This window comes from Cygnus olor, chromosome 6 (genome assembly GCF_009769625.2).
Source record: "Cygnus olor isolate bCygOlo1 chromosome 6, bCygOlo1.pri.v2, whole genome shotgun sequence".
Taxonomy (NCBI): Eukaryota; Metazoa; Chordata; class Aves; order Anseriformes; family Anatidae; genus Cygnus; species Cygnus olor.
In genome coordinates, this window is record NC_049174.1 from 35,793,898 (window position 1) to 35,808,694 (window position 14,797).

Here is a 14,797-nt window from a genome sequence, read left to right on the forward strand (position 1 = left end):
TGTCATGCTGCATTTTGTAAATATATATTTTTTTTCCTGTACTGCTTTCTATCCCTACACACTAAAATTTTGCTGATGTTTTTTGGGTCAGGGCGAGCATAAAGGTGTTTCTGTGAATCCTAAAACTTCTGCACATGTTAGGATTGTGTTATAAAGCAAAATGTGATGTAAGTGGCCCACACACACTTGGTGAAACTCCTGGAGAGCACTGTATCTTGCTTTTCTCCTACCTGCTTGGATCTTTTCTATTGTGCCCTGGTAATGTCAGAATAGTTTGTACAGCCACTATTTTATACCTTTGTGAACGAGGTCTTTTATCTAATAAAAGCACTTCAGTAGAATATGTTACTTCTGAGAAACAATAAATAACATTTTTGATGCACCTTAAAAAAAAATTCAGCGTGTGTCCCAGTTAGATATGTTTAATACACCTCTTTGATAGCAAAACAAAAGAACCGTGTGAGCAAGCCATGTTGCAGATATATTGCCATTGTTCCTGCAGGGTAGGTGATTGTAATCTTTTATAGTAAATTTAAAAAAAATGAACTGCACCAATAAATTTCATGTTTTACAATGAACACACTCAACATGTTAATCTTTTATACAGTCATTGTCCAGAAGAAATATACACGGTGGACAGTTAAGACGCCCCTGTACGGCACCAGGGCAATATGCCTTCTATTTCAAATTAGGGTAGCCAGGCAGTTTTATTCTTTAAGGCTGCTGTAAAACCTTATCTAAATGAAAGATATTAAATGGTGAAGTTACACAAAGGTATATTTCATTACAGTGTTACTGGAAGGTGATTCTGTTTTTTAACCCTTCGAGTATTTCTGAGGGTTTAGTATAAAGCTAAGGAATTTATACTGGCCGAACAAGCCTTGCACATTTATGGCTTAATTGAAGATAATTGGCCTGGCCATCGAAGTGTTGACCTCAACATTCCAAGCTCGTGACATATAAAGGTTAACTATCACTTCCAGTAAAACCTTCCCGAGGAATTTAAAAGTTGCAATGCAAAGTTTGATAAGACATCTAATTTTCTTGCTGACTGCAATTTTGCTATTTTTAATTTAAAATTAATCTGGCATCTGATTATATTTATAACATGTGTGCCCTGACCAAAAATTATTAATAAAGCACTTAATGTTACTTTAATAACTGCATAGATTTTTGGTGTTGTTTTTTTTTTTTTTCCCCCTTTCTCAAAATGGCTACTGAATTGTTGAAGCTATCTGTGTAGCATAATTACTGTGAAAATGAATAGGAAAATATGGATATTCTTCTATTAAAAAAATGTTTAATCTGCTTATGGAACAAAGAAAATTAAAATAACCAATATTCAAAATATTCATATGGGATATTCATAAATATTTAACATTGCTACCTCAAAACCATATACCATGATTTAATGGCAATACTTATATGACATACTTTATTTTGTGGGCTGCTATAATAAATACTATGACTGAGTTAACTCTGAGCTGGGGTTAGGCTGAACTTGGATCCTGTAGGTAAACTGTATCGAAAAACTAACACTGCATCTTCCAGTCACAGGTTTGCCATGGGGACACATTGGATTTTCTAGTGCTGTATGTACCACCCAGAAGTGCTATATATTAACTTGTATCACGTTTCTATAAGAAAACAAGATTTTTAGGTATTTATGACTAAGCTGTAAAGCCTGTTTCTGAGTGAAATGCAGGGACTTTCATCTTATCTAACAAGTTTGCCTCTCCCATCTTCAGACAGAACCAACTTGTTCTATTAAATTGTGTGGCGTTTGCACTGCAGTTAATAGTTACAAACACATGAAAGATTGCACAGGTAATAATTGCACTGGACATATGTCCATGCAATATGGGCATATATGCTATTTCAGATGCGGATGAATCAGGCTGTAATTTCGCAGCTAGTTTGAACAGGTCCAAGTACAGATTAGCATTGCATATATCATCCCTTCTTCCCTAATTCTGTCTGTGTAAAACCTCTACTCCTCTCCCACGTGAGCCAACAGTTCTGCTTGAGTGACATTATAGTGAGTTGGAGCAGGAGCGGATATGGCTGAAAATTAAGATAGATTTTTTTTAAAAAAAAAAAAAGAGCGTGAAAAGAAAACAAAAATTCAACCACATGAATACCAGTGCTGGCACACGGGAGAGGGGCTGGACTCATGTGGCCAAGACAAGAGAGGATCTTAAACCAGATATAAAACTGTGTTCAATTTTATTTCTTTTTCACAGCAAGGCCAAAAACTTCATTTCAAGGGAAATGGGGAAGGATTTGCACTATTTTCCCAATGGCATGTACTGTTCATCTTCAGTTTTTACTGTGTTATGAGCTGCCAGGGGTCATTTATAGCCACATGAATAATTAGAAAATGTTCTTATGCAGGTGGATGTGTTCTATGCTAATCACATTTGTCCTTCTAAGGTCAGAGGAAAAAGTGGAGGAGAAAACGCAATATTTCACAACACACTGTTAATTACTGTAGCATCTGATTTCAGGGACTTTTAAATCCAAACACCCCTTCTTACTCAGACTTGGTATTAAAGAAGTGATTTTGAAAGAAAAACTTTAATTTTCTGCACACACACGTGGCTGTTCCCATCATGACTCCCAGAATTCTTACGTTTCCTTAATTATTGCTAGCATTCTTAGTCAAGACTCATTTTATGGACCCCATGTTACAATGCTTCATGTATGGAGCCACTGGTGGTTCCTGATGGAAACCCCTCCAGAGGCAGGAGAAGGCAACCTGGCTTCACACCTCTGCGATGCTGCGTGCTCACTCCAACCCAACCACAAACAGCACTGCCATAGCTCTCAGGAGTTTCTGACTCTGTGACTCAAATAACTTGTTTCACGAGTAGCAATTGCTGTGGCTCTGAGGACTTTTAGCAGTACATTTATTTGTTTATTCATTGTTTCTGTAAACATTTCCATAAAGACAACTTTCTGGGGCAGGAAGGGTACTACTCCAGCAGCAAAATGCCTCAGAGTTTTCCTCCTGTAGTGGGACAACATTTGAGAAGTTTTATTGGTGGCATTTGTTGTCATTTTGCACTGCAGGGACTGTAAAAGATGCCTGCAGTGAATCTGAGAGCTTGGCTGGGAGGACTGGCCGTTAGCTGCAGACACTGCATCTTAGCACTGCTTTGAGAGACTTGAAAATAGTAATATTTTATGTGGGATGCAGAGCAAAATTAGATATTTACTAATAAAAAGTTATGATAACCTGTAGTGAGGTGCTTTTCCAATCTACCCCAGGGACATCAAAATTATGGTGTTGTCTTTTGTAAAGCTGTGATCAAGCATTTCTGTAATAAACCCTTGTTTCAAGCACTTGTAACAAAATGTGGAAGAATAAGGGGACCCATTCTGGCTTAAGCCTGTCATTCTATAGAAATACTTCAGCACGTGTGCAACCAATTTTCAAGTAGCTGACCTGCAATTTTTTTCAAAATGGGAAATGAGTTGAGAATTGTCTCAGGTGGTTATTTTATTTTCAAAGGTGGGTTAATATGTCTAACAGACTGGGGCAATTTGAGAAGCTGACCAGTGCTTCAGCACCTGTGTTAGTGCAATCACTATTTTTTTTATTTTTTTTCGGTGGTCTCATAGTGGACCCAGGAAGGCACTTTTATATCAGACTCTGAACATTCCTAAAAACAGTGGAAACACATACAGGGATAAGACCTCAGTTGAAAAGTTGTCAGGAACTTTTTCCTCCAAGGTCAGGTGAAGCTTGCTTTCTGTCAGAAACGTGTTGCCTGTGCTACTGTCAGCTGACATAATTTTTATGGGCTCTGTCATTTAGCTCTCAAAATCTCTGAATGGTGCATATGTGTTTAGTTTATGGAGGTAGAAAGCACATTATGCCTTTACTTCATTAAAATAAGATCACGGGATCACCTTTCTGAGTTAAAAAAACAGAGCAGGGAAAGGGGTTCATGTAATCCCATTTTTTGTTTAGAAGACCCTCCAATCCCTGTTCATCACCTCTTATGCAAAAGAGGACTGAACTGCATGCAGAGCAGTGTCTGTCTTAGTTAGACACGATACCTGAGACAAGAATTCCTTTTGATGGTGTTTATTCCTTGGATTCCCTTTTGAAATTAAAGGCAATCCAGGTAATCCAGCCCCTTTAGATGTGCAGGGTGAGAAGTCGCAAGGACCTGAGACAGCCTGGAGACACGAGTTGGCCTCAGAAGCCCAAATGTGTACAAATTCCTACCTCCGCTCTGCCTTGGACATGCTTTTGGCACTGAGGGATTCCTGTACGATAACCCAGGATTAACAGAGGCAAGAAGCTCCCTTGTTGATATGTTGTGCCCAGTTCCAGCAAAGCAGCTGTGTATGTATTTGACTCTAAGCACGTGCATTTATGTAGATTTACTGGGGCTTGCATGAGTCAAGCTGCATGCTGAAGTGTTTTGTAGAATCAGAAATACAACATTTCCGCCAGCAGAATGGAGAAGGGAGGCTGATAATGGGGGACCTCTGGCTTTGATCTAGACACACCTAAACTAGTGTTTCATTTTAAGTGTGAGAATAGTCCTAAAGAGTAACTCATGAACCCAAGGCAGGGCTCTCAGCAGCGCTGGAGGCTGGTGCAGGGGTACCAGCTCCCTGCTGGTTCTCCTGCCCTCTCATGCATTTCTGTCTGTGGTGGAGGGAAGGGAAGCGACTAAACAGGCTTGGAGCTTTCTCTGATGCGCAGCAGCAGAGACACAGTGCTTGCATTTATACTTCACTCTGCATTGTTTATTAGAATAACTTTATTTGACATATTACATTGCTATAAATGATTCTGCTTTCTGAAGAAAAAAAATCTGCATTTCTACACAGATAACACTGATTTAGAATGAATTAAAATGAGCTAGAAGAAACAATATATATATGTATATCTTAAGTAGGAATAGCGTTAAAAAAAAAAAAAAAAAAAAAACAACTTCTGCATTTAATTCTTTTGCAAAACATTTAAAAAAGTCTATTTTATCCTTTTGTATCATAAAACTCATTTCCTCCCTTTAATGGTTCCTCACAAAAGTCCTCAGTGCTATAAACTCTAGTTTTAGCACAGTATATTTATGTAAAATATTGCCAGCATTGTCTTTGAATCAATAAGCAATTTTCATGCCAATAGATGGTAGAATTGGTGTACTTTTTTGTAATTTAAAAGTAAATTGTATACTTTCTTACAATGTGGGACAAATCACTTTTTTCCACTCTGATAAAATAGCAGAAATCTTGTAAGTGAATCTCCCAGTTTCTGCTCAAACTCTCAATGAGCAGCTCTATGAGATAGCTCTTCTGCCACGAATTATTAAGTCTGTGTCAGGGAACTGAGTGATATCTAATATCAGACAATATTTTAGATTTCAGAGAGACTGCTGCATAATTAATTTCAAACTTTTTTTTTTTTCCATAGAAAATACATTTAGATCACCAAGAAGTTCATCTGTAAATATTGAGTTGATTTACTGGGGTTTGTACAAGTCAAGCTAGCCAAGCTGCCCAAGAACTCAATATTAATGTGCTCTTCTCTTGTTATATGTGAGATTTATTTATTTATTTATTTTGCTTCCTTGATTGTTTTTATTTATTTATTTATTTTTATCTATTTATTTTTGGTTGTTTAAGATCTAAACTCCCCAGCAAGCTCAGGAAGAAGCAACGTAGAGCTTACCAGTAGAAAACACCTTAAATTTGTCTCCTCACTTGTGGCTCCTTGCAGTGAGTTGCTGCAGCCCTGAGCTGACCCATGAAGCAGCCTGGGTTTTTGCTTTTCTAGTCTACAAACACATGAACTTACTACTTGAAAAAATGAAGTTGTTTAATAGCTTTCAAATGTGCAGACAACCTACTATGATTAACTTTGTTGGTTTGTTGCTCTTTGTTGGCATTTATGTACGCCTTGGTGGCACATTGTTAAATTCTGTGCATTGAAGAAATGGAGATGTATAATGCAGTAGCCACCCTCTTAGGTGGTGTAGTGGTTGATTTAGGCTGCAATGCCACAGAAAACTGAAGTCTGGACGACCCTACTTTGGACCAGCTATTTATTCTCACTATTTTCCCCACGTGAGTTCTAGCACCCCTGCAGATATATGGCTGAAAATTAACCCAGCAATTCAATATATATGGCTCCAGCTCATGATTTGGTTATAGAAGTGCTAGTGCTAGCAAAAAAAGGAGAGAACATTAACACACAATTTAGATAGAGAGAGATCAAACCTGTCAGTAGCGGCCAAACCTTGCACCAACTTAAAGTGATTGGGGAACTGCAACCTTTTAGCTCCTTTCTTCAACTCGAGAGATGCATCTTACCTATAAAGCTTTATGGAACGGCAAGCGAAGTGCAGGGCACCACAGCATGTGTGACTTGTGCTGCAAAGAGGCATAAATAATTAGCAAATGGAGTGGGGTTTGGCATGGTTGGTTGAGTGGCACTGACCTTGAGCATCCTGAAATCTGCTCTCACCAAGGCAATTAGTGGCCGATTCAAAGGGCAGACGAAGCAGCCAGGAATCGATAAGGCGTGAGACACGCCATGGCCACTGTCCTGTTTCCTCAGACCTAGATGCTTTTCCTACTACAGAAAATGTTAACAATGTGGGAACAATTGCATTATATTCTACTTATGATATTGAATAGTCACATATGTTTGCATGATATTGCCATAGAAAGCTCTTTTGACTACAGTCTTTGATAAGGTCTGTTTAATAATTGTCATACACTATTATTAGCAGAACATTTGAGTAATTGTAAATAGCACATCATATCGCTACATTTTTACACCAGTAAGAATTAAAACATTTAATAGAACCGTGGGAAGTGTGAAAATAATTTTTCCCCTGAGTATAAGAAAAAAACAGACCAAATTGTTTCAAGAATTGACTTTAATTGCAGTAAACAGCACACAGAATAAATAGCTATCCATCATTATGCCTTACATTTGTCACTGTGTCAAAAATTCAGAGTGTAAAAAAGGTGAAATGATTAAATAAAAATGTGATGGTGCACAGGACATCCCACCCACTTCACAGTTTGGTGTGAAAAGGGTAAAACATTTTGCTTTGTGCTGGTAACACTGCCAGCAGACATTGTAGGACCCTAAACTCCAGTCTCCATAAAGGTAAGTTTAGACCACCCACCCAAGACTATTGCATGAGTTTTTCTATATCTTTGTCTGCATCTTCTCTTGCAACCATCTCACCTTCTGTTATCAGTGAGGATCACCCCAGTATCCCCTATATTGCCTTCTCTTACGGCCATCTGTGGAGGAGCTCCTCTCTGAACCCGTGCTCAACACCCTGTGGGAAGCCCTTCTTCCTAGCCTGACATCTTCCACATCCCCAAGGCAGACTACTACAGCAGGAGTTGTTATCTGCCACAGGTATCACTGCCATGCTCTGTCACTGTGACTAAGCAGATTGCTGAGTCAAAGTGAACAAGTTTGATAAATTTGCATTATAACAGCAGACAAGCTAAATGGTAGAGAGAGAGACCTGGTGAAAGACAGAGACTGATTGTCATTCATTTGTATCAGGTGGCTAATATACTTTCTAACAAACAGCTTTAATCAGAATATTTTAGGGTTACTTATTCAATACTGCATTTGTTTAGGAGGCATTTCTGTTAAAAGTGGAGTTATACCAGAAAGGTCTGTGGTTGCAATACGTGCAGAAGTCTAGGTCAAGTGACTCTGAAGGTTCCTGTGGTCATCCTGACCTAGCCCACAAAGGTCAGGCTCTTGCAAGGGAAAAGGCCATCTGTGAGGAGGAGAAAGTTTTCGTATCCACTTCCAGGATATCCCTTACTGAGAGAAAAGAGTTTTGTTGTGACTTGAATATGAGGCTGGCCATGAGAAAAAAAAAATACATACATACTTATATATATATATATATATATATATATATGTATATAATGGTGTAAGAAAAGTATCCCACCATGGGAACAGCTTGATTCCCTCACTGCTCCTACATCTCTGACTGTCACCAAAGAATAACAGCCCAAGCACTGTGCTGGGACAAACTTCCTAAGAAGATCCATGAGCTGGTGCTTAAGGTGCCCATAGACACATGGATGGCTTACATTGTGCCCATCAAGTATTTATCTCCTTTGTAGGAGATAAATGTTGAGTGTACCAAGCACAGGTGGAACTGACTTTATATCATGAACTGGGCGATGGCATTTCCCTAGGAGCATAAGGACCACGAGCCATATACTTTGTACCCACCCAACCTGCAAGGGCGTCCCAGCAAAGCTCTCCTCCCTTTGTGTTTCTCTAAAGTTCCTGTTTGCCAACGGCCTTTCGTGCAGCCCAGGTGCATCTCCTCCCAGCTATCATCTAAACTGTCTGAATATACCAATATATATGGTCATTTGTTCAGCAATGGCTACTTGCCCAGGAAGGCTAGTGCTGAACAAACCTTGAACGCATTTTTGCAGCTTGCATTTGGAGGGCTGCCTCTGACATGGGAGATGGTGCTCTCCATGCTCTTCGTGCAGTGGCAGGGCAGCAGATGCCGGAGCCCAGCATTTCCAACCTGTCAGCTGGGTCTCATCCCCCTTTCTGTGCCCATTCCCGATGCCTCCTCCCACTCTAGGCTTTGGATATGTTCAGTTGTTTGGGAACCTAAAGCTCAGGCGCTACAAGTTTGATCTAAATCTTCTTACATTATATCCTAGCATCCTGTCACAAATCATTACAGTGTGTAGGAAATTCACATCTTTTCCTTCCTTGCCAAAGATATTAAAACATTTCTTTTTCAGTGTAGCTGTACATCCAAATAGTTAACAATACCCACCAGGCTTAGTATATTAAAAACCAGCAGCTGTGGCAACTTCAATGTCATTTTCTGAGTTATGCTACTTTGACTGTGTTACAAGTTCTTTAAAATATTTGGTATTTTAGTTTTAAAAATGTGTTATGATGAAATGATCCATAAGTTAGTAGTTTTCCAAAAGCCCCTGGCTCGTGTGTGTGTGTGTCTGTGAGTGTGTGCAGAAGAATATACAAAGAATCTTGGCAAATAATTAAACATTCTAATTTGAGATAATCTTTGATTAATGAAGAAGCTGCTTTCGAATGCTCTTCTCTGGCTCTGATAATTGATCTCTAATTGTCCCCTCTAAAGGTTATATATTGCCTTTCCTCATGATTGTGTCCTCCTAATGCCTTATAACTCGGATCCAGCTATTAGCCACGTTCATTAATTCCTCTTGAAAATGCTGTGAACTTTCCAAATTGAAATAGTGCTTTATAAAACCAAGTTTAGTTTTATACTAGTTGTGAGTCTCTTGAGAAAACTACACCAAGAGATGTCACAGCCATGATGTGTAAATTACTCAATTCTAAATTATTTTAGAATTATGTATAAACTATTTGAGGATGTTGGACAGAGGAAGTGTAGGAGGATAACTTAATTAAAAATAATGGCACAGGTGCCTTTTTTTTTTCCTCTTCCTGTAAGTAAACAGTGATGGATTTGATGTTAAGTATGTTATGCCTAAGTGGTAGATGCATTTATGCAAAAATTGGAAAACCAAAGAATTTTGGATCTGTTGGAATGTTTGTGATAATATAAAAACCCTGCTTTGTTTCAGAGGGATTTTACTTGGATCTCTAACAAGCTGGGAGAACTAAGCATATTTACTTAATTGCTTGCCTAATTGAGAGATGAGGCTTCTTCATAGCATAAGTTGTTACCTTATTTCTGGAATAAGCTGTTTTTTAACCTCATTTCTACTTAAGAAAGAAAAAGCCTTTTAACCTCTTGTTTGGCAGATTTCCTGTTATATAGCTTAAAGAAAATTGGCTAAACTTCTTTCTTTCTGCTACAAGATACTAAATTATGTACCCCAAATGTCGGTGTGTACCTGGTGCTTGACCACATCATTACAGCAAAAGACTTCCAATTACCCAGCCTACTCTCTGCTTAGTTTGATATTAAAAAATGCATATGGTACTTGCATAACCACAGATTTTTACAAATATGTCTAATTAATACAATTTGAAAATGCTTTTACTTCTTTCGCTCCTGAATTTTTCAGTCCAATTTCATTAAAGCAGAATACTTATTCATGTGCTGCTTTCCCCAATTTTGGCTTAATTGTTTCCAGTCTGTACAGCCCGGCTGTCTGGAGATGTTTATTACTGAGTAAATGTATTCTGGAAGGAGAAAGCTTGGCTAAATTGCTGGAAAGAAAAATTCTACAATCTGACCTTATCAAGACAGGATCCAGAAGGTTCTTATTTTTCATTTTGACTGGGGACTGTTAGCAAGGAAAAAACAATCCAAACAAGTTAACTAAAGTCTATCACAACAGTCGTTGGAGGTGGGGAAGGAAAAAAAATGCTGTCAAGTTTATAATCCATTCTGCAGAATTGCAGAAAAAGTGTTACATATCCTGTAATGATCCAAAGCTATTTTCTTCTGGCTTTGGAAAAAATAAACTCAAATGCACTTGGTATTTAGGGAACCTTTTAATATACTTTAAGTATATGATAACACAGAATGAGAGTACGGCATCAAAGTATTCAATAATATATTTTGAGTGATCTTTAGCAACTCTCCTGAGCATTTATGACTTGCTAGAGGGAAATGCACTTTTCAAAGATCATGAGCAGTCCCTACGGAGACCTGTAACCTTCCTCAGAGCAATTCACCACAAGCTGATAGGTCTCATCACAGCACAAGGGAGGCAGTCAGTTTAAAATGCTCTGGAAATGCCCTAAGAATACTAATATGAGCCCTGCGACTGCTGAGTCACTGCCTGCACCCTAAAGTTCAAGCAAAGGGTGATCTGGGGATTATAAATATCGGTAGGAAGTCAGGTATTGGCACAGATTCATTCAGACCTTGGCCGGTTTGTGGTCTGATTTGCTTCCTAATCAGTTTATTAGGTAATCAAAGAAAGATTAAATCTTCAGTCAGAGTGGGCTGAGCAGGTCAAAAGTCGGGACAGAAAGGGAAAGAAGGAGTGTATGGGTATGGAAAGGATGCTCACAGACACAAGAATCTGTGTTCGATCATCTAGCAAGAGTTTGGCACTATTGTACCCATCACACCTCCTGGATTTTTTAATACAGGGCAAAGTTTTGTCCCCACCTCCGTCCCCTTGCAGAGCAATGTCCTGTCCCTCTGACAGTGTGCAGTGTGAGGTGGCACCAGCCCATAGAGCTGCTGGTTTTCTTGGACTATTTGGCATTAAAATCTCTTTCAGGAATTTCAGCTTTGCCGAAATGATGTATTGTTTCAGCGTGTGCTGTTCAACCCTATTTGACTGAAAGCTGCAGAATGAGCTCCTTACTACAGAAGATGCACGAATACATCCCCTTCCCAAGCCCCTGCTTCATTATTGTGGCCTCCCCCAGGTGTCACACCCCGCTTTGCTGCCTGTCATGACTCTTTATGTACTACTGCTTCCTCTGCTGCTCCAAGGCTGTTCAGAAGAGCAGCCTTCTATTTACACCAGGCATAGCCCAGCTTTGCATCTTCAGCCCTTGGATGGTCCAGGTCTGCTTGGTGCTTCTGATTAATCAGCACCGCACTGCGTGTGGCACTCTGTTTTTTAACTGAGACAACACGCATGTAGCACAGCTTTGCTTGTTATTTTCTGACCTGTCTTTTCTTCCTGCTTCCCTCCCTGAGTCTTATTCCAGATGGTAACTGCTGCAAGAGCTTAAAAATAAAAATGAAAGTGTGAAGTACATTTGTTTTTATGGAGCTGCAAATGGGGGGCAGAGGAGGAGGGAAAATGCACCGGTATCTTTTGTCTAGCTCGGTTAAACTAATGTCCTCAGCTATTAGTCAACCTGCAGAGGTACAAAGTGCATCGTAAAGACATGGTACACAAATACTAAAAAAAAAAAAAAAAAAAAAAAAAAAAAGCTCTGGTATTATGGGGCACCTCGCAATCAAGTCTTGTTGTTATTATCCCTTTGCAGCTGGTCTGTAACTGATTCCTGATTTTTTCTGAGAAGCTCTTTGACCACAGGCAGGAAATGTGCTGCAAGTAGATGCAGTTGGCAGTTGTCCTGTGGTGTCCAGACACACAGCTGGTCATTTGGTGGGTGAGGAGCTGCAGGTTAGCCAATGGCAGAAAGAGGCCCTATCTGATACAGACACCTTTACCTGCCTTTGAGAGGGCCTTGGAGAAAGAGTGGCTGGGATAAGCACCATAAATCCACCCCTGGAGCACTGACATTTATTTTTAAGAAGGTTATGCAAAACATATCAAGCACCTGCCATGAGAAAAGTGGGTGCCAGGTGCCCTGGTCTCTTTTCATTCTCTCAAATACCCCCTTTGGTGCCAACCTGCTGTCCCCTTGGGAAGGGCTGACCGCAGCCCCTCTCCTGTCCCTGCCTTCGGTAGAAATGACTTGGACAGTTCCTGCTGCCCAAAGCAAACATTAATACCAAATATTTGACAAGAGGGGGGAAAAAGTGCTTATCTCTTACAAAATGTTAAGATAGACAGTGATAAACCATTCCTCACAGCAACAGGCTTTTAAAACATCTGTGTGTGTGCATTCTGCTTGGAAATGTGGTGAAGACATCAGCAGTACAGACATCTTTTATTAGTAGCGGCTAACTCAGAGAGATACATGGAAGTTTCATTTATTCAAAGTATGTTCTCTCACTGTTGCAGCTACGGTGGAGATATCAAAGCCAGGGGGAGTTACTGTTCTTGTTTTTCTTTATGCGAATATCACTTAACCCTGATTCCCTTATTGTCCGTCTCTGGGTATTATTATTACTAGTGCAGTGGTGGAATATTTTTACCTAAATTTCACCACAGTAAGGTAAATAATTTCTTGTTTCTGTTGTTTTTTGTTGTTGTTGTTGTTGTTTTTAGAGAGACTCCACTTTAAAAATAGATTTTAAAGGATAAATACTATGTTTAAATACTCAGAAATAAGTAAAAATGGTAATTGATATAGAGTATGAAGAAAAACATTATTAGGAGCAGGTGACATAACAGGGAAAAATCCATACGTATTTTTGGAGGTGTGCCTAGCAGTCCAACTGAACAGGAAATATGGGAAATACACATAAGACATGCAAGATTTCAGGAGCTCACTTTGGCCACCCAAAACACAGCAAACAACTTAGAATTAGGGAAAAAAAAAAAAAAACACTCTTACAGACAGTCAACTCTCTGTAAGTTGAACTTACACGGACAGGGAGAACTTTTTTCAGACTTAACCAGACACAAAATCAACGTCACACAACTGCTGCCAATAGGCCAAATGAATGTGTTAACTGTGGGTCACTTAAAGAAGGGAAATACAAGCCTTTGAGGCCTCGGAGGGAGGAGAAAATAGCAAGTGAGAGCAGGTGTAGGCCATCCCGATCAAGCAGGCTTTAAATGTGGCCTGAGGTTAAGCACAAACTTTTCAGGCAGAGCAGGAGTGTTAATGGGGTGGAGAGAAAGCAAAAGTGGTCAGAGAGCTGGTGAACCAGACTCAGCACACAGGAGACTGAAGGTTTTATGCTGCTGTTTACTAGGTTGTTGCTGTTAGGCCTGAGGTGGGATGTATCATGCCATCCTAAGGTAAGATGGGCAGATGGCATGCTTTAAAAAATAGCTTTGGGGCTGGTTTCATGATGGCAGACAGTTTTTCTCAGCAGCTGTGTGCTGAGCAGTGCAGTGTGGGCTCCTGGGGCACTGCCTTGCCTTCTTGCTCCTGTTCTGGCTGTAGAAATTGTGGTGTTTCCTGCTCAAGGGCCACCCAGGTCACCTTGTAAGACCTGCCTTTTTCTGTTAAAGGGGATCCTTTATTGGGTTGTTTTATCCTCTTGGCAGCAGGAGTGCTGGGGCCTAGCACCACCAACATGAGCCTTCCTGACCTGATGGGCAAAGTGTCATGGCTGCTGGTCTGGCATATGGTGTGGATGAGCTTCAGGGCACCCTTGCTTTATTTATGGTCCTGTGTCTTAAGAAGAAACTTTAAGTTTTGCCAGGGTAACAAATGAATTTAATGCAGGCATCAAATGTTACTGTCCTCCCATTGCGTGCCCAATAGCCATTTTGAGAGGCTGGTGTTGGGGCTGCCCTCCCTGACATCTTCTGCTTTCTCTCCTAGTACACTCTGAGACTCCTGCCACGTTGTGTGGCCTCATTCCTGTGTACGTTGCTCTTGCTCTGGCTTGTGGTGGTTTCTTCTCCACCTGTCACTGCTCCAGGGGAGTGGGGGCATGGAAGGACAGACCATTATGTTAGTTCTGAAACTTCATAAAACAAAAATACAAGGTGACAGGTTTGCTGATTTTTTTTGAGCCTTGAACTAAAGGGCAAAGGTTTTTGTCTGTGCTTTTGAAGAGTAGAGAGGAACAGCTGGGAAGAAGGGATCAATATTCCTCCCATCATGAAAGTCCACAAAAACATAGTAAGCCTCTGCCAGCACAGCTGTTTTTCTGCTGCTACTGACAATCAAGGGTAAAAATCAAGATGTTTTTCAAAAGAAAATGCAATGGGGAAGTTTGCACTCTGTTTTATTTCCAAGGGTGTGCTGAAAAGTTAGATTGTGTTTTACCTTAGTTTCACCTAAATGGCCAACAAAACAAGACACAAATATGCTTCAGGGGTGAGTATGATATTGGATTCCTCTTGCCTCAATAGCTGAAGTGCCCCTACATCCTGTTTCTTTTTTCAACCAAATTCCTGGTGGTACAAAGCTTCTTGAGCAGCAGTCCAGTCCTTGCTGGCGGACTACAGGTAGTAGCCAGTCCAAAATTTCATGTGACAGTGAAAAACAGAGTAAGGATACTGCAAGAAATGA

The 14,797-nt window shown here is 40.0% G+C and overlaps 1 protein-coding gene across 1 annotated transcript in view; it reads left to right on the forward strand.

Annotated features, from left to right (window-relative positions):
* Nucleotides 1–13,342: 13,342 nt before the first annotated feature.
* Nucleotides 13,343–14,797, forward strand: part of KYNU (kynureninase) — a 60,226-nt gene continuing 58,771 nt past the window's right edge. Inside the window, exon 1 of the mRNA XM_040561850.1 lies at nucleotides 13,343–13,569. Within this exon, the coding sequence (XP_040417784.1) occupies nucleotides 13,507–13,569 (63 nt within the window). The 5' untranslated portion in view covers nucleotides 13,343–13,506. The remainder of the gene's footprint in view (nucleotides 13,570–14,797) is intronic.